Below are 20676 nucleotides of genomic sequence, written 5' to 3' on the forward strand. Positions count from 1 at the left end.
AACACAGCCTGTTCCAGTAAAATTGGACAAGAGTGTCCATTGTAGGAGGGCAGGACTGTGTCTGATGCTTAAGTTGCACAGAAACATCTCCAGAGACAGAAGAGTTGCAGAAAGGAGTGATGTCATTTAGAACTGTGTTTCTCAGCAACCGGTCTATGGACCAGTGAGGGTCCTTGAGATCTCTCTGATGCAGTTTAGCAAGTGAGCAAGCTGGTCCCTACTACCAAAAAAGTTGAGAAACACTGCTTTAGAACATCAAATCCCCTTTTTTAAAGCAAATTTAAAGGCAAACCCTAGAATTCATATCTTCTTGTAACTTGTGTGGTTTTAAAACAGGGGACATGGGAAAGAAAGAAACAAGATACAATGAACTGGACTTTGGCCTACCCAAAGTAGTTATTACTATTGGTTTTGTTGTCTATTTTACCACTGACATGGTTTTACCCAGCAGTTGTATTACCTGAACATTATCATTTTTTAGCAGGACCAACTTTAGGATTTTGGAGGGGACTCAAGTTAGGATAAAGTCATAGGAGGCCCTTTCACCATATTGTGATGCCAGGCTGTATCATGATTAAATTATCCCTCCCTGTCTTTCCCTCTCATGGAATCAATTACACAGCAGCTCTCATCTCTCTAATAGCATCATATGACACCCCTATTCACCTTGATCGATTGGTCCATCAACCCTTACAGAGAGAATGCCTGATCACGTCATTTGTGTTCTAGCCAGTCCCTCGGCCACCCACTGGCCAGGCTGTCAGTGGTGCCGGATGCCCGACTGGCATAGCGCACCGCAGCCCAGAATCCCTGAGTGATCCGCCAGCCTCAGCTTCCCAAGCAGCTGGGATTAAAGGTGCGTGCCACCACACCCGGTGTGACAACCCTATTATTAAATATTAATCATGTTTATTATACTGTTGCCTGTAGGCCAACAGAGAATGGAGCTGCACTGTGCTAGACCCTGTACAAGCAGAGTAAGACCTTACAAACTCAGTAATACATAAACAGCCATAAATTAATCACCCCCACCCCCAATTTGAAATCATACACTGATATTCCAAAAACAAAACATGCCACAGAAACAACAAGCATTGCAGAGCTGGAAACATTTTATTCCAAAGCTATTCAGGTGCTCGCATTTCCTCCTTCCCTCCATCCTATATAGACTCGACATGTCCACTTGGGCTTTCTAACCTCCCCATCCATAATGCAAACTTCTGGCAATCCATCATAGGCCCTCATCTCCATCCTATACCCCCATTTGGGTTACATCAGAAACAAATTCTAGGTGTATGAGTAAATAAAATAATTTTCACCTTTTATATTATAATGTTTTCATTTCTTTAATTCCTTCATTTTCTTTTTTTCATTTCCCAATTTCATTCTCATTTTCTTCACTATCATTTTATCTCCCTTTTATAAGTTTTGTTCCCTTACTTCTGTCTCCCCTATTTCATATCCCCTCTCTCTTTCCTTCTTCCTCTTGGTCCTTGTTTCCCCATCTCTTTTCCTTTGGCTTCAACCCACTCTCTTTCTCTGTTCTTGCTCTCCAAAAGCCGTTGCTCCCTCTCCCATCCTAAATTACATACGATATAACTGATCTTACTTTCCAGAGATGAGAAATAGAAGTGTAGAGAAAGCAGAGATTGTTGTGTATGAAAGCAAATATAATGAGAAAAAAAACCCAACAACTCTGTAATTATGTGAAATTACCTTCATTGCAAACTCATGAACCCTGTCACCAGCCCACACTGGATGGGTATGTGCATCTACCAAACCTAAAAAAACCGAACAACAATAAAATAAATACATATTGCAAGATTTCATTGTTTGGGAAAAGGAAAAACTTGAGAAAGTGCAAACAAATTAAAGGGACGGTATCAACTGAAGAAAAAGCCCGTACTACTACTACTATACTTCTGTTTGAAAGATGTTTTTACCTTATATTATTGCAAAAAAACACCTATGATTATTATAATGAAGATATTCAAGAAAAAAATTTTTTTTCAGGGTATTTTAGTCTATCTGGCAGCACTCGGTGTAGAGTTAAAGTGTTTCTCCTGTATAGTAAGTCTGTCAGTCACTCTCCCATTTTGTTTGTCTGGGTCTTTTGCACAGTAACAAGAGAGAGAGAAACATTTCTTAAAAAAAGGGAAAATTGGCAAGAGGATTTACAAGGAGGTGTATACCTGAAATAATTTCAACTAACTTCAAAACAACTGACTAGATTTCATGCTGATGTCCCTTTAAAAGTGCAAGCTGCATATATTGGGCTTGATCCTGTGGCACTTATCCTAGCAATAGACCACTGGCTTCAGTGGGAGTTTTCCCTGTGTTAAGATTTTGAAATTAGTCTGGGTGAGTGCCAGAGTCTGTGTCAGAGAACACAGAGGTCGAGCAGCTTAAATGCCAGTTCATAAATACAAGACACTTGATTTACTTTACACAGTGTAAAATTTTCAGAAGCACCTATGTAATTTATGAGCTAAATCCCATTGACTTTGACCCAAGTCACCAGTCTGCGTGCAGGGTGGGGAGAGTAGGCTCCACAAGTAGACAGGGAGGGGAACGAAAAGGGTGGGGAATTTGTGGAGCTTTGACTCTGCCACTCCAACATGCCAACTAGCTCACCTGAGCTAGCATGGAGTGGGAAGTAACTTGTTATTAGAATAGGAGAGTAGTGGATAATTAACCATTGGAACAATTTACCAAGAGTTATGGTGGACTCTCCATCACTGGCAATTTTAAAATCCAGACTGGGTGTTTTTCTAAAAGTTATGTTCTAGTTCAAACAGGAATTAATTCAGGAAAGTTCTATGGCCTGTGTTATACAAAAGGTCAGACTGGATGATCACAATGGTCCCTTTTGCCCTTATAATCTATGGATCCTCATCAGATTCCTTTCCCTCAGAGCAAGAGGGAAGCCAGGAATAGACCTGTGTGACCTTTTATAGTCACAATTACCTGCTTGGACTGTTCCAGAACAGGGTGAGGGGTGGAAATAGCTACATGCTGCCCCTTACTCAGGGCTCCAGTGAAGTGCCAATTTAGGCCAGCAGGTATTACATAAAAGAGACGTTCATTGTATTTTATATCTGGGCACTTTACAAAAGTTAAAATAACAGTGAAAACAAATAGGTGGCTGAGAGAGAGCCAGTCACTTGGCCAAACCAAAAATGGGCCAACAGAAAAATAAATAAGCCAAGGAGAAAGAACAGCTGAAAATGACAAAAGTAAACAGGCCCAAGTGAATAGACTTTGCAACAAGCATTGTAGATGGTCAGAGGAGTAGTCCAAGGGGCCTTCTCAGAGTTGCATAGAATTGGTCTCTGAACCAAGAAGGCCCTGCCGTTCACCTGATTCAAGCTGAATCTCTGGAAGAAGAGCAAAGGCACTGTAAATGGTCTTAACTGCCTGGGGATGATGTGAGGGGAGGAGTTAGTTGCTCAAATACCAAGGGCCTAACTTATGTATGGCTTGACCTATACAAAGAAAAGAAGCTTGGGGAGTGTTTGAGTAACTGAGGAACTGTGCTTTGTCTATACACACGGTCAGCCATTCTGATTTGCACTATTAACATTAAGAAAATACACCAACCTGGCAATATGCATTTCCCAGAACAATCAATTATTTTTTCAAATGATGCTTCTGAAAATTGCTGGCGAATAGCATCTGCATGGCCTACAGCTTTTACACAGCCATCTCTGCAAAAAAAACAATGCACAAACAAACCTGAGTGAATTTGTTTAAAAAGCAAACTCAGCAAGTTGTATTTAGGAGCTCCTGAGTCATCACCCTTTCAGAGAGGTCATTGTCTGCAGGACTCTGAAAATGGACAGGGAAGATTGTTTGCTAATCATGTGGATACCTTGAGATCTATGAGGAAATCCTATGGACCTCAAGGTGTCTGCGAAGCCTGGGCCATCTCTATGCCCTGCCAGCGTGGTTCTTGTAGGATGATAAGTTGCAGGCCCTTTGTGTTTGTGAAGTAATATCTGTATGTATCCTGTAACTCAAAAGGCAAATGCCAATGTATTCATTAGCCCCGTATATTCTTATTACCAAATCAACAGCATCCTCAAGTTGTTGTTATGTTACTGAAACAAGAATGTAAGAAGAAAAAAATGGCCATGCCCCGTCAGCCCAATGGACCATCTATCCCAATATCCTGTATTCCATATATATGTATATTATAACAGAGAAAGAGAAAATACATTTTAAAGATGACCAAAAAATTGATTTTCTTTTTGCCACAAGAGAAATCATTAACTGATGCTTTTCATTTGGCAACAAAACGATATATTACATGTAAGATTTAAGGCCTTGGTCTAATGTCATTTTCCATTATTGATATTTTAGTATAATTAAATATCACATAGCAGCTCCCTTATTTCAATCTCCATGCATGAATTTAGTGGTATTCTTGCCTTGAAAATGCTCTGACCATTACAGGAATCTTACCAAGTGTACCAAGACACGGTGTGCATTCCCAAAAATGAGAGAAGAAAAAACAGCAACAGTAGAGAATATGTAGTTTCCCCTCTGTACATTTGGTGCATATGCTACAGTTCTGCTCAGGCAGCTTTAATTTGCTGAACTGGCAGCTCTGACGCACATTACCTAAGGGCTTATGCAACTTGACCCATTACAAAGGTTACATTTTTCACTTGGATGAGCTATTTTATACCAATACATTTTTCTTCCTCATCAGACATTCAGGTCTTCGCTATTTTCCACTCAACCTGTCAAACATACTAATTTTGACCATTGCAAGACTCCCTCCCCCCATCTCACTCAATAACTGAACTTTCCATTTTTCTGACAGAATTTCATGGCCATAAGAACATAAGAATGGCAATACTGGGTCAGACTAATGGTCCATCTAGCCTAATATCCTGTCTTCTGACAGTTGCTGGTGACAGATGCTTCAGGGGAAATAAACAGAACAGGACAGTTTATCGAGTGCTCCATCCCCTATCGTCCAGTCCCAGCTTCTAGCAGTCAGAGCATGGGGTTGCATCTCTGACCGCCTTGGCTAATAGCCATGGACAGACCTATCCTCAACAAACTTATTTAATTCTTTTCTAAGCCCAGTTATAATTTTGACCTTCACAACATACACTGGCAATGAGTTCCAAAGGTTGACTGTGCATTGTATGAAAAAATACTTCCTTATATTTGTTTTAAACCTGCTGGCTATTAATTTCATTGGGTGACTCCTGGTTCTTGTGTTATTTGAAGGGGTAAATAACACTTCCCTATTCACTTTCTCCACTCCATTCATGATTTTATAGACTTCTATCATATCCCCCCTTAGCTGTCTCATTTCTAAGCTGAAAAGTCCCAGCCTTTTTCATTTCTTCTCATATGGAAGCTGTTCCATACCCCTAGTCATTTTTGTTGCCCTTCTCTGTTCCTTTTCCATTTCTAATATATCTTTTTTGAGATGGGAAGACCAGAACTGCACACAATAGTCAAGGTTTGAGCATACCATGGATTTATATAGTGGCATTAAGATACTTTTTTTCTTATTTTCTATCCCATTCTTAATGATTCCCAACATTCTGTTTGCTTTTTTGACTGCCGCTGCACATTGAGTGGCTGTTTTCAGAGAACTATCCAATATGACTCCAAGATCTCTTTGGTGAGTGATAACAACTAATTTAGACCCCATCATTTTGTGTATGTATAGTTGGGATTATGGTTTCCAATGTGCATTACTTTGCATTTATCAACTTTGAATTTCATCTGCCGTTTTGTTGCCCGGTCACCCAGTTTTGTGAGCTTTTTAACTCTTTGCAGTCAGCTCTGGACTTAACTATCTTGAGTTATTTTGTATTGTTTGCAAACTTTGCCACCTCATTGTTTACTCCTTTTTTCAGATCACATATGAATATGTTGAACAGTACTGTTCCCGTGCAGACCCTTGGGGGAACCTGCTATTTACCTCTCTCCACAGTGAAAACTGACCATTTATTCTCATCTTTTGTTTCCACTCTATTAAACAGTTATTGATACATGAGAGGATCTTCCCTCTTGTCCCATGAGTGCTTACTTTCCTTAAGAGCCTTTGGTGAGGGACATTGTCAAAGGCTTTTTGAAAGTCCAAGTACACTATATGAACTCAATTACTCTTGTTCACATCTTTGTTGACCCTCCTCAGATAGTTCTAATAGATTTGTGAGGCATGATTTCCCTTTACAAAAACTGTTGACTCTTCCCCAACATACTGTGTTCATCTACCATGTATGTGTCTGATAATTCTGTTCTTTACTATAGTTTCAAACAATTTGCCTAGAATAAAAGTTAGGTCTTCCAGCCTGTAATTGCTAGGATCACCTCTGGAGCCTTTTTTGAAAATCAGCATGACATTAGCTATCTGCTAGTCATCTGGTGCAGAAGCTGATTTAAGCAATAGATTACATATCACAGTTAGCAGTTCTGCAATTTCATATTCGAGTTCCTTCAGAACTCTTGGGTGAATCCCATCTGGATCTTGTCACTTATTACTGTTTAATGTATCAATTTGTTCCAAAACCTCCCCTACTGACACCTCAATCTGAGATGATTCCTCAGATCTCTCATCTAAAAAGAATGGCTCAGGTGTGGGAATTTCCCTCACATCCTCTCCAGGATGTGAAGACTGATGCGAAGATACTGATATGAAGACTGATGCAGGATGAAGACTGATGCAAAGAATGAATTTAGCTTCTCCACAACAGCCTTGTCTTCCTTGAGTGCTCCTTTAGCACCTCAATCCTCCAGTGCGTCCGCTCATTGTTTGGCAGGCTCCTGCTTTTGATGTACTTAAAAACATTTTGCTTCTGTGTTTGTGTCTTTTGCTAGTTGCTCCTCAAATTCTTTTTTTGGCCTGGCTGATTACACTTTCATACTTGACTAGCTAGAGTTTATGCTCCTTTCCATTTTCCTCAGTAGGATTTGACTTTCAATTTTTAAAGGATGTCTTTTTGTCTATGATTGCCTCTTTTACTCTGTTTGGTCCCGGTAAAGGGGTGGTTTTTTTTGTTCTTTTACTTTTTTTTTTTTTAATTTGGGATATACATCTAGTTTGAGCCTTTATTACAGTGTTTTTAAAATTTTCCATCCAGTTTGCGGGCATTTAACTCTTGTGACTGTTCCTTTTAATTTCTTTTTAACTAGCTTCCTCATTTTTGTGTAGTTCCCCATTTTGAAGTTGAATGCTCCTGTGGTGGGCTTCTTTGGTATTCTCCCCCTCCCCCCCATGTTAAATTTAATTACATTATAGTCACTATTACCGAGTGGTTCAGCTATATTCACCTCTTGGACCTGTCTTGTGTGCCACTTAGCACTAAATCAAGAATTGCCTCTCCCCTTGTGGGTTCCAGGCCTAGCTGATCCACGAAGTAGTAATGAATAGTGTCCAGAAATTTTATCTTTGAACCCCTTCCTGAGGTAACATGTTCCCAGTTATGGGGGTAGTTGAAATCCCCCATTATTGTTGGGTTTTCTGTTTTTATAGCCTCTCTAATTTATCTGAGCATTTCACAAGCACCGTTGCCATCCTCGTCAGGTGGTCAATAGTATATTCCTACTACTATACTCTTTTTATTGAAGCACAGAATTTCCATCCAAAGAGATTCTATGGTACTCTTTGATTCATTTAAGATTTTTAGTATATTTGATTCTATGTTTTCTTTCATATATAGTGCTACTTCCCCACCAGTGCAAGCTACAGTGTCATTCCTATATATTTTGTACTCTGGTATTATCATGTCCTATTGATCATCATCATTCCACCAAGTTTCTGAGATGCCTATTCTGTCACTATCCTCATTTACTACCAGGCACTCAAGTTCACCCATATTAGTATTTAGACGTCTCACATTTGTATACAAGCATTATAAAATTTGTCAATATTTAGTTATCTGCCTTCATGTGATGTAATTGAACCAGACTCTCTTTCGTTTGACTGTGTCTCTTCAGTTTCTATCTGTACTTGATCAACTTCTATCCTCTCCTCTTTACTAGGACATAGAATATCCCCTTCAATTAATCCTCCCTTAAGGGATGTGTCTGTTCCAACAGAGTGCTCCTCCGCACCTGTCAGCTTTCCCCCAGCCCTCAGTTTAAAAACTCCGCTACTACCTTTTCAGTTTTACATGCCAGCAGTCTGATTTTGTTTTGATTTATGTGGATCCCATCCTTCCTGTATTCGCTCCTCCTTTTCCAAAACATTCCCCAGTTCCTAATAAACATAAATTCCTCCTCTGAACACCATCATCTCATCCATACATTGAAACCCTGAAGTTCTGCCTGTCTAACTATCCCTGCATGAGGAACATTTCAGGTCCTGAACTTTAATCTGTTTTCTGGCATCCTAAATTTGGCCTCCAGGATCTTTCCCTATGTCATGGGTGCATACATGTACTATGACCACCAGCTTCTCCCCAGTACTGCCTAGTCTATCTACGTGTCTCGAGAGGTTTGCACCCAGCAGGCAATTTACCATGTGGTTTTGCCAGTCTCAGAAACCCAACTACCTATATTTCTAATAATCAAATCCCCCAATAGTCTTACCTGTCTCTTCCCAATACAAGGGGTTCCCTCCCTCAGAGGGGTATCCTCAGTGTAAGCGGATACCATAACATTATCTGGAAGGAGGGTCCAACTATGGGATTAATTATGCTTAAAGATTAACAGTAGTTTTTATTTTCTTTTAGCTAACTAAAACTACTGCACCGTTGTGGGTTAGCAAACGTACAACATCCCTTCAGTCAGTAACTGCAGAGCATTCTTGTCCTCCAGAAGAATCTTGCTGCCATCGTCTCCCTGCCTCCACCTGAAGGGTACACTTGCCCCGTTGGAGGACGTAAATAGCATGAAGTGGAATCTGCAAGAGTTGGTGTATTTAAGGCTAGCTTTCACTCCCACAGGGATTTTCCTGTAGGTTTGCTTAGGAAAGATACCACGAAGAATAGACTTTCCTTGGCCAAACACTGGCCATGGAACTTCACTCCCCCATAATCATGTGGTATTTTAGAGGAGGGGCTTCCAGGGGCTTTGGAGGTGATGGGGCAATTCTGCACAAGATTGCCAACTTTCTACTTGCACAAAATGAAAAACCCCTACCTCACCCTCGGCCCCGCCCCACCTTTGAGGCCCCACCCTTTCTCTGAGGCCCTGCTCCCGTTCACTCCATCCCCCCTCCCTCTGTCCCTCACTCTCCCCACCCTCACTCACTCACTCATTTTCACCAGGCTGGGGCAGGGGGTTGGAGTGTGGGAAGGGGTGAGGGTTCCGGCTGTGGGTGCGGGCTCTGGGGTGGGGCCAGGGATATGGGGGTTGGGGTGCTGCAGAGGGCTCCGGGCTGGGGTTGAGGGATTTGGAGTGTAGGACGGGGTTCTGGGCTGGGACAGGAGGTTGGTGTGTGAGGGGGTTTGAGGGCTCTAGCTGGGGGTGCAGGCTCTGGGGTGGGGCTTGAAATGAGGGATTTGGGGTGCAGGAGGGTGCTCTGGGCTGGGACCGAGGGGTTCAGAGGGTGGGAGGGGGATCAGGGCTGGGGCAGGGGGTTGGGATGCAGGAGGGGGATCAGGGGTACAGGTTCCCGGCAATGCTTACCTCAAGCAGCTCCTGGAATCTGCGTCATTTCCCACCTCTGGCTCCTATGCAGAGCCGCGGCCAGGCGGCTCTGTGCGCTGCCCTGTCTGCAGGCTGCCCCATCTGTAGGTGCTGCCCCTGCAGTTCCCATTGGCTGCAGTTCCTGGCCAACGGGAGCTGCAGAGCCAGAGCTTGGGGCTAGGCAGCGCGTGGAGCCTCCTGGCTGCCCTTATGTGTAGGAGCTGGAGCAGGGGATAAGCTGTTGCTTCTGGGAGCCACGCAGCTTGCAGAATGATGGCAAGCAGGGAGCCTGCCTGAGACCGGACTTTTAATGGCCCAGTTAGCAGTGCTGACCGGAGCCACCAGGGTCCCTTTTCAACCAGGCGTTCCGGTTGAAAACCGGACACCTAACAACCCTAATTCTACACTATCTCCTCTCCCTTCAACAGTTTTAGAGCCACTGGAGTAAAAGACTTGAGACTCATCACAGACAGCTCATTGAAGATATCTGTAATACACAGTAGCAGTTTAAAAAGGCAAATAGGATGATTGGGAGCATTTTAAAAAGGGAACGAAAATAATGTAATATTGAAAACAATGGTACATCCTGATTTAAATTACTTTATTGAGTTCAGGTTACTTCGCTTAAAGGTAAAGCAGAGAATGAAAAGGTCCAGAGAGGGCAGAAAGTGTGGTCAGTGACATGACAGGACTTGCCTAGAAAGACTAGTCTGAAAAAGAAAAGAGTTAGAGGTAGTCAAAATTACGAAAGATTAATTTAAAACAAATCATAATCTCCTTTTCACCCTGTTGTATAGTCTGAGACAAAAATAAATCAACACAGAGGGGAAAATAAAATTAATACTGACAGTCAAACAATTAGAAGAAAAAAATATAATTGATTTCAACATTGTCAACAAACAAGCTGACATGTTTTCTTTTAATAGTCTTAAGAGCCAGGTCCTGGATATTAAATAGTCCAAGCCCTGAATAAATAATAACAGAATCCAGTAATCTCTTCAAACATTTTTTTCATCTTAGTCACAAGAAAACATCCCAAACAGAAGGCAACATCGTAAGATTAACAGCATACACAATAATTTTTTTACAAAAAAATAAAAAGTATGTAAAAAGTATACACTCAGAGTCTAGGTAGACTGGAGACAGACTTTTTACAAACTACTTCAAGCTACTTTAAAATGTTGTTCAGCTTTTATGCAACTTTGTATTGTTGTCAGCTATGGTGATGAGGGACACATTAGAACTTAGAAAGCGAGGTTGCAGCAATTTGATGTGCAACAACATTTATAAAGATGTTTTACATTTTGAGATTTTCAAAGGCAGGTTTTCATTTTGTCAGACTATCAGTGTGACCTGATTTGTCAAAGAAAATTAGCAACACAACTGACTTACAAAATTAAAATATACATTCTATTTCTTTCACTACTATCAAGACTTTTTTTTTATGAGTCCAGACTTTTAAATTATCTTACAAGCTATGCTTTTTAAAATTTCTCTTTACAAAATTTCACAGATCTTTCAGAATTTTTAAAAATGTCATCTTGGTGTTATATGGATCTAGTTACAAATTTTGGCTTAGTCCATACTGACGTGTAGATGATTGCTCCTCTTATAACACTACCTTTTATGGAGTACTTGTGGCACCTTAGAGACTAACAAATTTATTAGAGCATAAGCTTTCGTGAGCTACAGCTCACTTCATCGATGAATAAATTTGTTAGTCTCTAAGGTGCCACAAGTACTCCTTTTCTTTTTGCGAATACAGACTAACACGGCTGCTACTCTGAAACTACCTTTTATGTTAACTTTAAGGTCCTGATCCTGTAAAGTCTTACTCGCATACTTAATTTTACACACTGAGTAAAGACATCAGTGGGTCTACTCCTGAATAAAGTTAACTATGTGCTTAAGTTTTTGTACGATCAGAGTCTAAATCATTTTCTAAGTGTCAAGAATATAATTATTCCAGAATTTACCTTACTTTTCAGCATGCTCGTTTAAAGAGTTTGTGTGTCCTGTCTCACCTTCAGCACTCCGACACTGAAGTTTTAGGCATAGCAACTTAAGTCACAAGTGTGTTGGCCCACTTAAGCCAACGGCTGTCTTTTAAAAACAACAAGTAACTTTGTTTCTCAACTGGAATCCCCCTTGATTAAAAAATTAAGACTCTGGATTCCAGTCCGCAATTTTTCTTCTCGGCAGAGTTAATCCACAACACGAAGAATAACTTATTTTTTCCTTATTTTCAGCAACAAGCAATGAGTAAACTTTTATTGTGGATTCAGCTAAAAAGCCTCCCTTTCGATGGAATCATAGTAATTCTAGCGCACTTGTGGCCTCTGATCACACCAAAATGCCGGGCCGCTGTCTGAATTGAAGGCGAGCCTGCGGAACTGAAGAATTTGCCTTTCCAAAAGAGGTACGGAAGAACGTTATGCACCAGACTCTATTTTCTGAACCCGAGGGCTCCCAGGACAACGGAGAGCCGATCTGGCTGCATCACGCCAGGTGCCTGCTCAGGACCGAGCCTTGCCGGGGGCCCAGGGGACACGCACGCAGAGCGGACTTACTTGCCGATCACCACGCTGGCGTTGTCCAGCACGGCCAGGTTTTGCATGCCCGCCTGCAGCAGGTACTTCTCGCCTTTGGTGCAGATGAGCACCAGCTGTTGGGCGTTGTCCAGCAAGAGCCTGTGCTCGCCAGCCATGTCGGGGCAGAGACAGCCCCCGCAGCCCCTGGATCTGCACAGCAGCCGCAGCCAGAGCCAACCAAGGCCAGGAGCGGCCCAGCGGACTGGGCGGGGGGGGGGTGAAGCCCGCGCTCAGCTCGAAGTCTCCTGGGCAGCGGCCGAGCGCGGGGCGGCGCTGGCAATGGAGGTCCTTGGCGGGCTTCTTGCCCCCCGGAGCGCTGCCACCCTGCGGGCGGAGGGGCAGGTGCAGGAAGCTCCTTGACTGCGCGGGGCCCGAGAAGGAGCCAGCCCCTGGGTCTGCAAAGCCCCTGGCCGCCCTGGCCTGCGGTTGCTTTTGCAAGGGCTGCCGCTGGCGAGAGGGCGCGCGGGCTCCTCCTGGCCCCCCGGGGCGTGGGGTGGGGGCGGGAAGCTGAGGCACGCGGGGGCGGGGGCGTTTCTCGTTCTGCTCAAGAGTCTCCAGGCCCGGCCCCGGCCCCGGCCCCGGCCCCGTCGGTGCGGCTGCCCCTGTGCTCGGTTGGGCCCCTCGCCCGGTGAGAGAGCAGCGGCGCGCGCGCGTGTGGGTCTAGGCTCTGGGGGGAGCTTCCCCCCCTTCCCCGTGGTGCTCTGTGTCCTGCCCCCGCCCGGCCTCCCAGCCCGTCGTTAGCTACACGCCCCCTTTGAAGCGCGTAACTGCAGAGGGGCGAGACTAAATCCACCCCCGTGGTCGTCAGCAAGCCCGGGCTGAGGCCTCAGGAGTGGCGGGGGGCCGGGCTCGGCTGAAGAGCGGGGATGGGGATGGCTTAGGTGGCTTGATTGTTAATGGTGCTGCCCAGGGTGGACTCGTGTGTCCCTTTGTGCTCTGCCAGGCCTGGGTTTGGGTGGGGGTTCCTCTACTGCCATTCAGAGCACCCCCAGAAGGACTGCTGCAAATGCTGCTGGCTTGTAATATCCCCAGTGGGGCCGATCTGCCGGTTGGGGTTTGCTAGAGTGGAAGTGCCGTTCTGGCCACATGTCCTGCACTGGTTTCAGAGTAGCAGCCCTGTTAGTCTGTATCCGCAAAAAGAAAAGGGGGACTTGTGGCACCTTAGAGGCTAACACATTTATTTGAGCGTAAGCTTTCGTGAGCTACAGCTCACTTCATGGGGTGTCCTACACTGGCTCTGTGTCAGCTGGAGATTTTCCCTTGCTAGGCAAATCCCCCAAGTGGCCGGTTAATCCTGCTTTGTGGTGTGAATGGAAATGCAGGCATCACCTGCTTATTTTCATGTTACAGTTAGAGGGAGGCGCCTGGAATGTTTTGGTTCTTAATCTGGAATGTTCACCCTGAAAGTTCCTGGCCTGCCCAGAGTGACGGGAACCAGCCCCATGTGCGCCTGATGCCCTTTGCCAAACTTGGTTAGGGGATTATCATTTATCTGATTTCCACCAAGATTAAAAAGAAATGTTCTATTTTACTGTCCCCTACAGAGCTGGTGATGGGAGAATTTTAGCAGGAATTTTTATTCACAAAATGAACATTTTAGGTTTTCTCCTCTCTTCAAAGAAAAGAGAACAATATAATGCTGTGGACAAAATCTTCTAACTTAGGTGTCTAAAGTTAGGTTTCTAATTCCACATTTAGACCTAAATGAAAATGGCCTTATTTCCAGAAGAGTTGAGCACTTACAAATTCCACTTAGGTCAATTGGAGCTCTGCAGGTGCTCAAAACCTCTGGAAATCAGGCAATTTTTATTTAAGTGCCAAAATCTAAGTTTAAGTACTTAAGTTTAAAATCTTTCGCCATGTTCTCCTTGTGCTATTGGTGGGCAGAGACCTTCTTAAATGATTACCACCAGCCATGTCATGTATAGCTATCATTCGATCTTGTTCAGGGCAACATGAATGGGATGGCAAGGAATTCAGCAGATAATGGAGAGGGCCATCAGCAAAGGCCTCAGGTCAATATAAATATACCTTCTTGCCAGACAATCATCTTCCAGGATTCTACAACAGTCTCAAAACTTAGAGGTGGACAAGGTTTATTAGATCATTCACCCCATCTCCCTGTTAATGCAGGATTGTTCCATACCACCCATACACTAGTGCTTTGTCCAGTCTACTTTTAGAAGTCCAGAATAATTGGGCTTTCCCAGCTTTCCCAGATATACTATTTCACAGCCTAACACATCTCACCGGCAGGAAGATTTTCTTGGTATTCATCCTAGATGTTCCATTTCTTGTTTCAACTTTTCGCTTTTAGGCAGACCCCTGTAGATCACAGTACATCATTTCTTCCTTAATTTGTATGCCTATAAGATATTTGTAGACTACAGTTGCATTCTCCTGTTTAGTTCTTTTGCTTCGTTCTTTTACTTTTTTTCATATAATGGTCTCTCCGTTACCCTGAGTATTTTTGTTGCTTTTCTCTAGACTCCCTCCAGTTTGTCAATATTTTTCTTCTAACATGTAGATTAAAATATAATATCAACACATTTTTATGTATATAAACTTGTATGTTTATATACACAAAAAGGGGCAGGTGTGCTAGGCTTCTTGGATGTGCCTTATTGTCACCCTTCTTCAGGTGAGACAAACTGTGAGGTAGGGACAAATATTTTGAAGGTAGTTTAAATTCTTTAGCAATTGACAGTGTTTGGAAATCTTTTGAGATGTGGCATCATTCTCCCCAGTGGTGAGCCTGGGCAGTGATGCAGAGGCAGGGCTTCCTTGTAAACATTTTTCCCCTTGAAGCAGACAGTGGATTAGCTGCTGGGTTGGTTGAGGATTAAAGGAGTGTGGGCTAGATTCACAAAGGGGCTTGGGCATTATGATGCTCAGGGTCATAAGACCTAACTTTTAGGTGCCTAGAAAATCACAAGAACATCACTGTGGTTCACAAAGCCTGTGTTAGGCACCTAGGTTCCCTATACAATACATGGGGAGAGATAGGTGCCTTAGAATGTGATCCAGAAAAGCCAGAATACTTAGTAGGAAGCTGTCTAAACTAGCCAATGGGAGATGTCAACAACGGGTGTGTGCAAAGCCCTGTCCCTCTCTCTCAAAGGTGTAGGCACCTCCCTGCAGCTTGAACTTGTGCACCTATCTTCGCTAGCAATTCACAAACTGGGAACCCCTCTCCTGGAGTCAGGAGGCTTTTTATGGCATTTTCTTGTGAGAATGAGTTAGGCAGGTGCCTAACTACACACAAATGGCTAGAGGAGGAGGTGCTGCTGCTGCAGCCTGCTTTATAACTTTTAGCCCAGTGGATGTGGGTGATCCAGGTTCAATTTCCTTGTTTGTCTGATGAGAAGAAAGGATTGGAAAAGGGTTCTCCCACTTCTCAGGAGAGTGGTCAAACCATTGAGCTCTGGGATATTCTCATGGGGGCTCCCTAAATCTCTCCTGTAGAAGCTGTTCCAATGTAGATTAAATAATTAAAAAGCCATTGGACCAGAGAGAGACAGACTAACTCTGTAGCCTAGTGGTTAGGGCACCCACAAGGGAGACCCAAGGTTCTGTCTTGCTGCTCGGCTCCAGGGAAATTGCGTCATCAGGAAAGATTGAGGGAGTTCCACTTCAGACTATCCCATAGCTCAGTGATTAGAACACCCTTGAGAGATGGGAGACCCCCATTTAAATCCTTTCTTTCCCTCAGGCAGAGGGGAGAGTTGAATATGTGTCTCCCCCACCCTGAGTGAATTCTCTAGCCACTTAGCCAAAAGTTTGAAAGTGGGTGGTGTCAGCAGCATCACCTTCTCCTCTGGCTGGATTTGGAATGTGACCTGAGCAGGTAGGCAGCATCTGAGCACGGCTACCAGCTTGGGCCCCTCACACGAGACAGATGGGCGAATGCTGTTAGTGAATCCCTCTGCGGCTTAGGCGGGAGATAGGCACCTGGACACTTTGAGCATGAGTACTGCTGCCTCACTCTGAGGTAGAAACATAGGTGCCACGTGAGGTTAGAGGTGGGAGTTTTGTGAATCACAGTGGAGCCTAACCTGGGATTTAGGTGCCTAAGATTTAGGCATCTAAGTGTGGGGTTTAGGCACCTGAGTAACTTTGTGAATCCCACCCTATGTCCCTGAGCTGTTCCAGGAGTTCTTGCTGGATATTCTGGCAGTCTTGGGTGACACTGTTTTATGCATTAAAATAGAAATTGATGAGAGATCCCATAGTGGTATGTATTGCTAAAACTGCTTCAATTGGTCCACAGATATTTTGGGTCCAGTGTTCAGCAGGCCTCCATACTGTGCTCACAGAAACTTGCAGATACATCCATGTATGTGCATAAAACCCAAATCTGTGTTTGTGTGTGTTCGTATTTAATCATGTGCCTTACTACTCAGTTTGTGTCTATGCATAGACCGAAAGACAAGCTGGCCTCAAGTCTTTACCAGATTTACTATTCTAATGCTAATGCTTTTTTCCCCCATTTTGTCTATTTCAGCAGTTCCGGAAGGAATTTCAGAAAGTAGGAATGGCATCAGTAGCCTTATTTCCACCGTCCCAGTCCCAGACTCCTAGATTTCAGAGCGTTAGTTTTGGTAAAAAAATGTTTTGATTAAATAAACACCATACGTAAATTTTGTGTAATGCTTAACAACTGTGAGAAGGGGCTTGTTGTGCTCTAAGGGTGACATTTGCTGTATGTATACACAAGAGGATAGAGTGACAGGTGCCAAAGGAGCGCACACTCTAATTTCCTGAATTTGACGGGTTTGAATCACAATGTTCCACTAAATGTGTTTGTTTATGTTCCACTAAAACAGCTTTTTGGACTGAATTTTACATGGTGGTGTTTTAAAAGGTATCAGAATGTAATTTTTTTTCCTTTCATCTTTTATAGACTACGAGACTGATAATCAAAAGAAGACTCCTTTTACAATTGTGGACTGCAAGCCATTTCTTTACAGAGACATTGAATGTAGGGCCAAAGAAGAGGTATGCATTTGTGTCAGTTTTAATTGCCAGAGTCTATGCTAAGTCTACGTATGTTATTAATTTAATGTACTTTACCTATAACTGTCAAGTCCCACTGTTTAGGGGAAAAGGAACTCATTTCACCAAACAAAACAATTAAAATGGTGAAAAGTCTGCAAATAAACACTCTTCCACACCCCACCCCCTCCAAATTAGGAATAATGTGAGGGAAAATCAGTTTAGTACAATGTGTTAACAACTTTTGTGGTGGTAAATACTGCATTTTAAATTTCTTTTTGCTGATGATGGATGAGTATATGTAGTATTCCTGCAATAGTTTCTCAAAGGAAGTACATGCTTTCAAAAGAGTGGAAAAATCAGGCTGCCCCAGATATAGTCATCCAGTGGCATATTTCTAGAACGGTCAGCCTAAGAGCTGAAGTATGGTTTAGTGGGTAAGGCACAGAACTCAGGGTAAAGTGTTCTGAGTTGTAGTCCAGATTTTGCCATGGACTTTCTGTGTGACTTTGAGTAAGTCACATAATAGCTCTGTGCCTCAGTTTCCTCATCTGTAAATGGGGTTCATAATATTTTATTTCCATACTGCTTTATTGTACAGTTAAATTTATTAATATTTGCAAAATGATCTGAAGTTCATTTATACAGGAGGAGACTATGGGAGTCCTGAGAATTGTTTTTTGTTTGTGAGTTTTGTTGAATGGTCTTTAAGCTCGTGTCCTAACTGTAAAAGTATTGTAGGTCACTGACCCATCAGGGCTGACCACAGCCTTTGGGCTGGTCTGAATTCAGAAATTGCATTGATTTAACTAACTGGTTTCTAAATTTCTGGAACCAATCCAAAGAACAAAGGCAAATTTGTTATACACTCTTGGACTTAACTTATTTCAGACCAGTTGGGTTTTGTGTAAAACTTACTTTCTCAGTGTAAAATATTTTTGTCATAACTTCACAAAAGTAAAACTGATGGAACTCTGTGCCGCCTTCCCATTGTGCCCAGAAACTTTGCGTGCCTCAGACCCAGCAGAATAAAAAATGAAACATTCTCCCTCAGGCCAGCGTTCCAAAGCCATCCCTCATCGTCAAGTTGTCTTGTTCAATTTTTGTGTAGGTCCCCCAGCTCCCTACTGATTTAGATCCCAATTCAGCAAGGAAGTTAAGCATGTGCCTAACTTTAAACATGTGATTAGTCATAAGAACAACCATACTGGGTCAGACCAATGGTCCATCTAGCCCAGGATCCTGTCTTCCGACTGTGGCCAAGGCCAGGTGCTTCAGAGGGAATGAACAGAACAGGTAATCATCAAGTGATCCATCCCCTGTTGCCCATTCCCAGCCTCTGGCAAATAGCGGCTAGGGGCACTTTAGTTTAGATCATGTTTTTGCATGTCTCAGGGCATGTCTATACTGCCCCGCAGTTTGGACTAAGGGAGTGCAAATAGCAGTACGCACCAAAGTGCTGTGCTGTAACTCCCCGCTGTGGACGCTGCAGGTGCAAACTTCCTGCATTAGTGCGAACTCGGGACCTATAAGTTTGTATTTGCAGAGTCCACACAGGGGAGTTGAGTTACAGTGCAGCACATTGTTGCACACTGCTATTCACATCCCTTTAGTTAGACCTGTGTGGCAGTGTAGTCATGCCCTCAGTGAAGTCAATGGGCGTACTTATGTGCTTAAGTATCTTGTTGAATCGGGGTTTTTGTGGTGTCCTGGGTGCCAGCGGTCTGCCCAGCATAGAATTATAGTTCAAGCTGTTATAACTCCCAGCAACAGCAGATGCCTTAGTTGCTTCTCAGCTAGACTTTATAACCTTTTCTGGCTGTTGTTCTTAAGAACATGAGGGCTTCAAAAGATTAAAAAAATCCAAACCCAAAAGCCGACCCTAAATAACTAACAAAGAAAACAAAGAAAAACACACAACTCTTGTGTTTTACTGTGTATTAGCTATATAACTTTCTAATCAAAGATCAAAAGACTTGTTAGGAGTACATGCTACATAATGTATGTACTGTAGTGCATAATCTTGCACTGGTGAAATGACCAGTTCTTCATTTCTAATTTCTATGTTTCTAATAATAAATAAATTAAATAATTTAAAGAAATTTATGAAAACTTATTCTTTTAGTGACTTTTATGCAATATACATTAAAGATGAATTCACATAGCATCTTAAGTTAAATATCTAATACGACTATATGTGTATGAATATTCAGAGACACTCTGTTCTTCTGAACTGTTTCAGCAAATGGAAAGAGTGCTTATATATTCAGGGCCATTACTGTGTACAAGCTAAGGGCCAGATTTTACCACCCTTACTCACATTGAGTATCTTACTCTAACTGTATTGTAGTTCCATTAAGACCAATGGGACTACTTGCAGACTAAGGCCACAGGCCTGCAGACTTACACATGTGCTAGACTTTACCACCATGAGTGGTTACATTGAAATCAATGGAGCTACTCAGGTTAGTAAAGTTAAACACATGTATAAATCTTTACAGGACTTGGTAATAAATGGAATATGGGTGACAGAATAGGGCCCTGAGTTATTATTTATACAGTGCCGTAGATGTATGGTATTTTACAGAAAGGTAAGTCCCTACCCGAGAGCTCATAGTGTCATTAATAAACACATTTATCTGAAAATCTGTAAATGTAGGATAAAATAGCTCAACAGAATTTGAAGGTCCATGAAAAGAGCACATTTTCATCAAGAGCAAAGTCTCGAGACTCTGTGAAAAAGATGGACTCAGTCATTGAAAGAGAGACCCAGGCTACAATAGATAAAGGATATATTACTTCTGGTCCCAACTGGGCTCTTACTTTTGCAAAATGTGAGTACGCTCTTTTAGCTTTACATTTTGTTATACACATGTCAGAGTTGCTTACCTTGGCATAGATTTTCATCTATCATACACCTAAAATCTGTCAGTTAGGACCAGATTCTGTAACTGGATCCCTGTCACTGGACCACTGCACCTGCATAGAACCCCATTGATTTCAGTGGAGCTCCATATAAGCAAAGAGATTCAGTTGCAGGATCTGACTGTTGGGCATGCAAGTCAGTTTTCAGGATTCTGGACAAGGATTTAGACTTGCATCCAAATTTTTAAGAGAGTGCAAATGTTGGCATCCCCTTCTCACCACCACCACGACCACCACCACAGTCTGTAACTAATACAGTGGTGCCCAAATTTTTCCTGTCATGCCCCCCCTTACCAGTAATGAAATCTGTTTGTGTCCCCCCTTCCATTACTGCACAGCCATGGCTTCCTCAGCAGAGGAGCTTGGGCTGAAGGCAGAGCTGAGGGCAGAACTGGGGATGGGGGAGGAGCTGGGGATAAAGACGAAGCTGGCCTGGGGACAGAGAAGGAATGAGGGAAGAGCTGGATTGGGGGCGGAGCAGGGGGCAGAGTGGAGCTGTGGCTGGGTTGGAGCTGGGCTGGGGGCAGAGCGGGGCTGGGTGGCACTCCCTCCCCATCCCCTA

General features: G+C 43.1%; 2 protein-coding genes across 3 annotated transcripts in view; one reads left to right on the forward strand and one right to left on the reverse strand.

Annotated features, from left to right (window-relative positions):
- Nucleotides 1–12955, reverse strand: part of AMDHD1 (amidohydrolase domain containing 1) — a 37707-nt gene extending 24752 nt beyond the window's left edge. For both annotated transcript variants that reach the window (XR_006274105.1, XM_038394757.2), the window contains exons 1-3: nucleotides 12174–12955; nucleotides 3601–3707; nucleotides 1717–1781 (exon numbers count right to left, since the gene is read on the reverse strand). Coding sequence is in view for 1 of the 2 variants with exons in the window: in XM_038394757.2 (XP_038250685.1) it covers nucleotides 1717–1781; nucleotides 3601–3707; nucleotides 12174–12310 (309 nt within the window). In the remaining variant the exon portion in view is untranslated. The remainder of the gene's footprint in view (nucleotides 1–1716; nucleotides 1782–3600; nucleotides 3708–12173) is intronic.
- CCDC38 (coiled-coil domain containing 38) overlaps nucleotides 12717–20676 on the forward strand; it is a 50322-nt gene continuing 42362 nt past the window's right edge. The window contains exons 1-4 of the mRNA XM_043492063.1: nucleotides 12717–12822; nucleotides 16699–16795; nucleotides 17098–17192; nucleotides 19849–20023. Coding sequence (XP_043347998.1) covers nucleotides 16729–16795; nucleotides 17098–17192; nucleotides 19849–20023 — 337 coding nt within the window. The 5' untranslated portion in view covers nucleotides 12717–12822; nucleotides 16699–16728. The remainder of the gene's footprint in view (nucleotides 12823–16698; nucleotides 16796–17097; nucleotides 17193–19848; nucleotides 20024–20676) is intronic.

The sequence above is a fragment of the Dermochelys coriacea genome, chromosome 1 (genome assembly GCF_009764565.3).
Source record: "Dermochelys coriacea isolate rDerCor1 chromosome 1, rDerCor1.pri.v4, whole genome shotgun sequence".
In the NCBI taxonomy this organism is placed as follows: Eukaryota; Metazoa; Chordata; order Testudines; family Dermochelyidae; genus Dermochelys; species Dermochelys coriacea.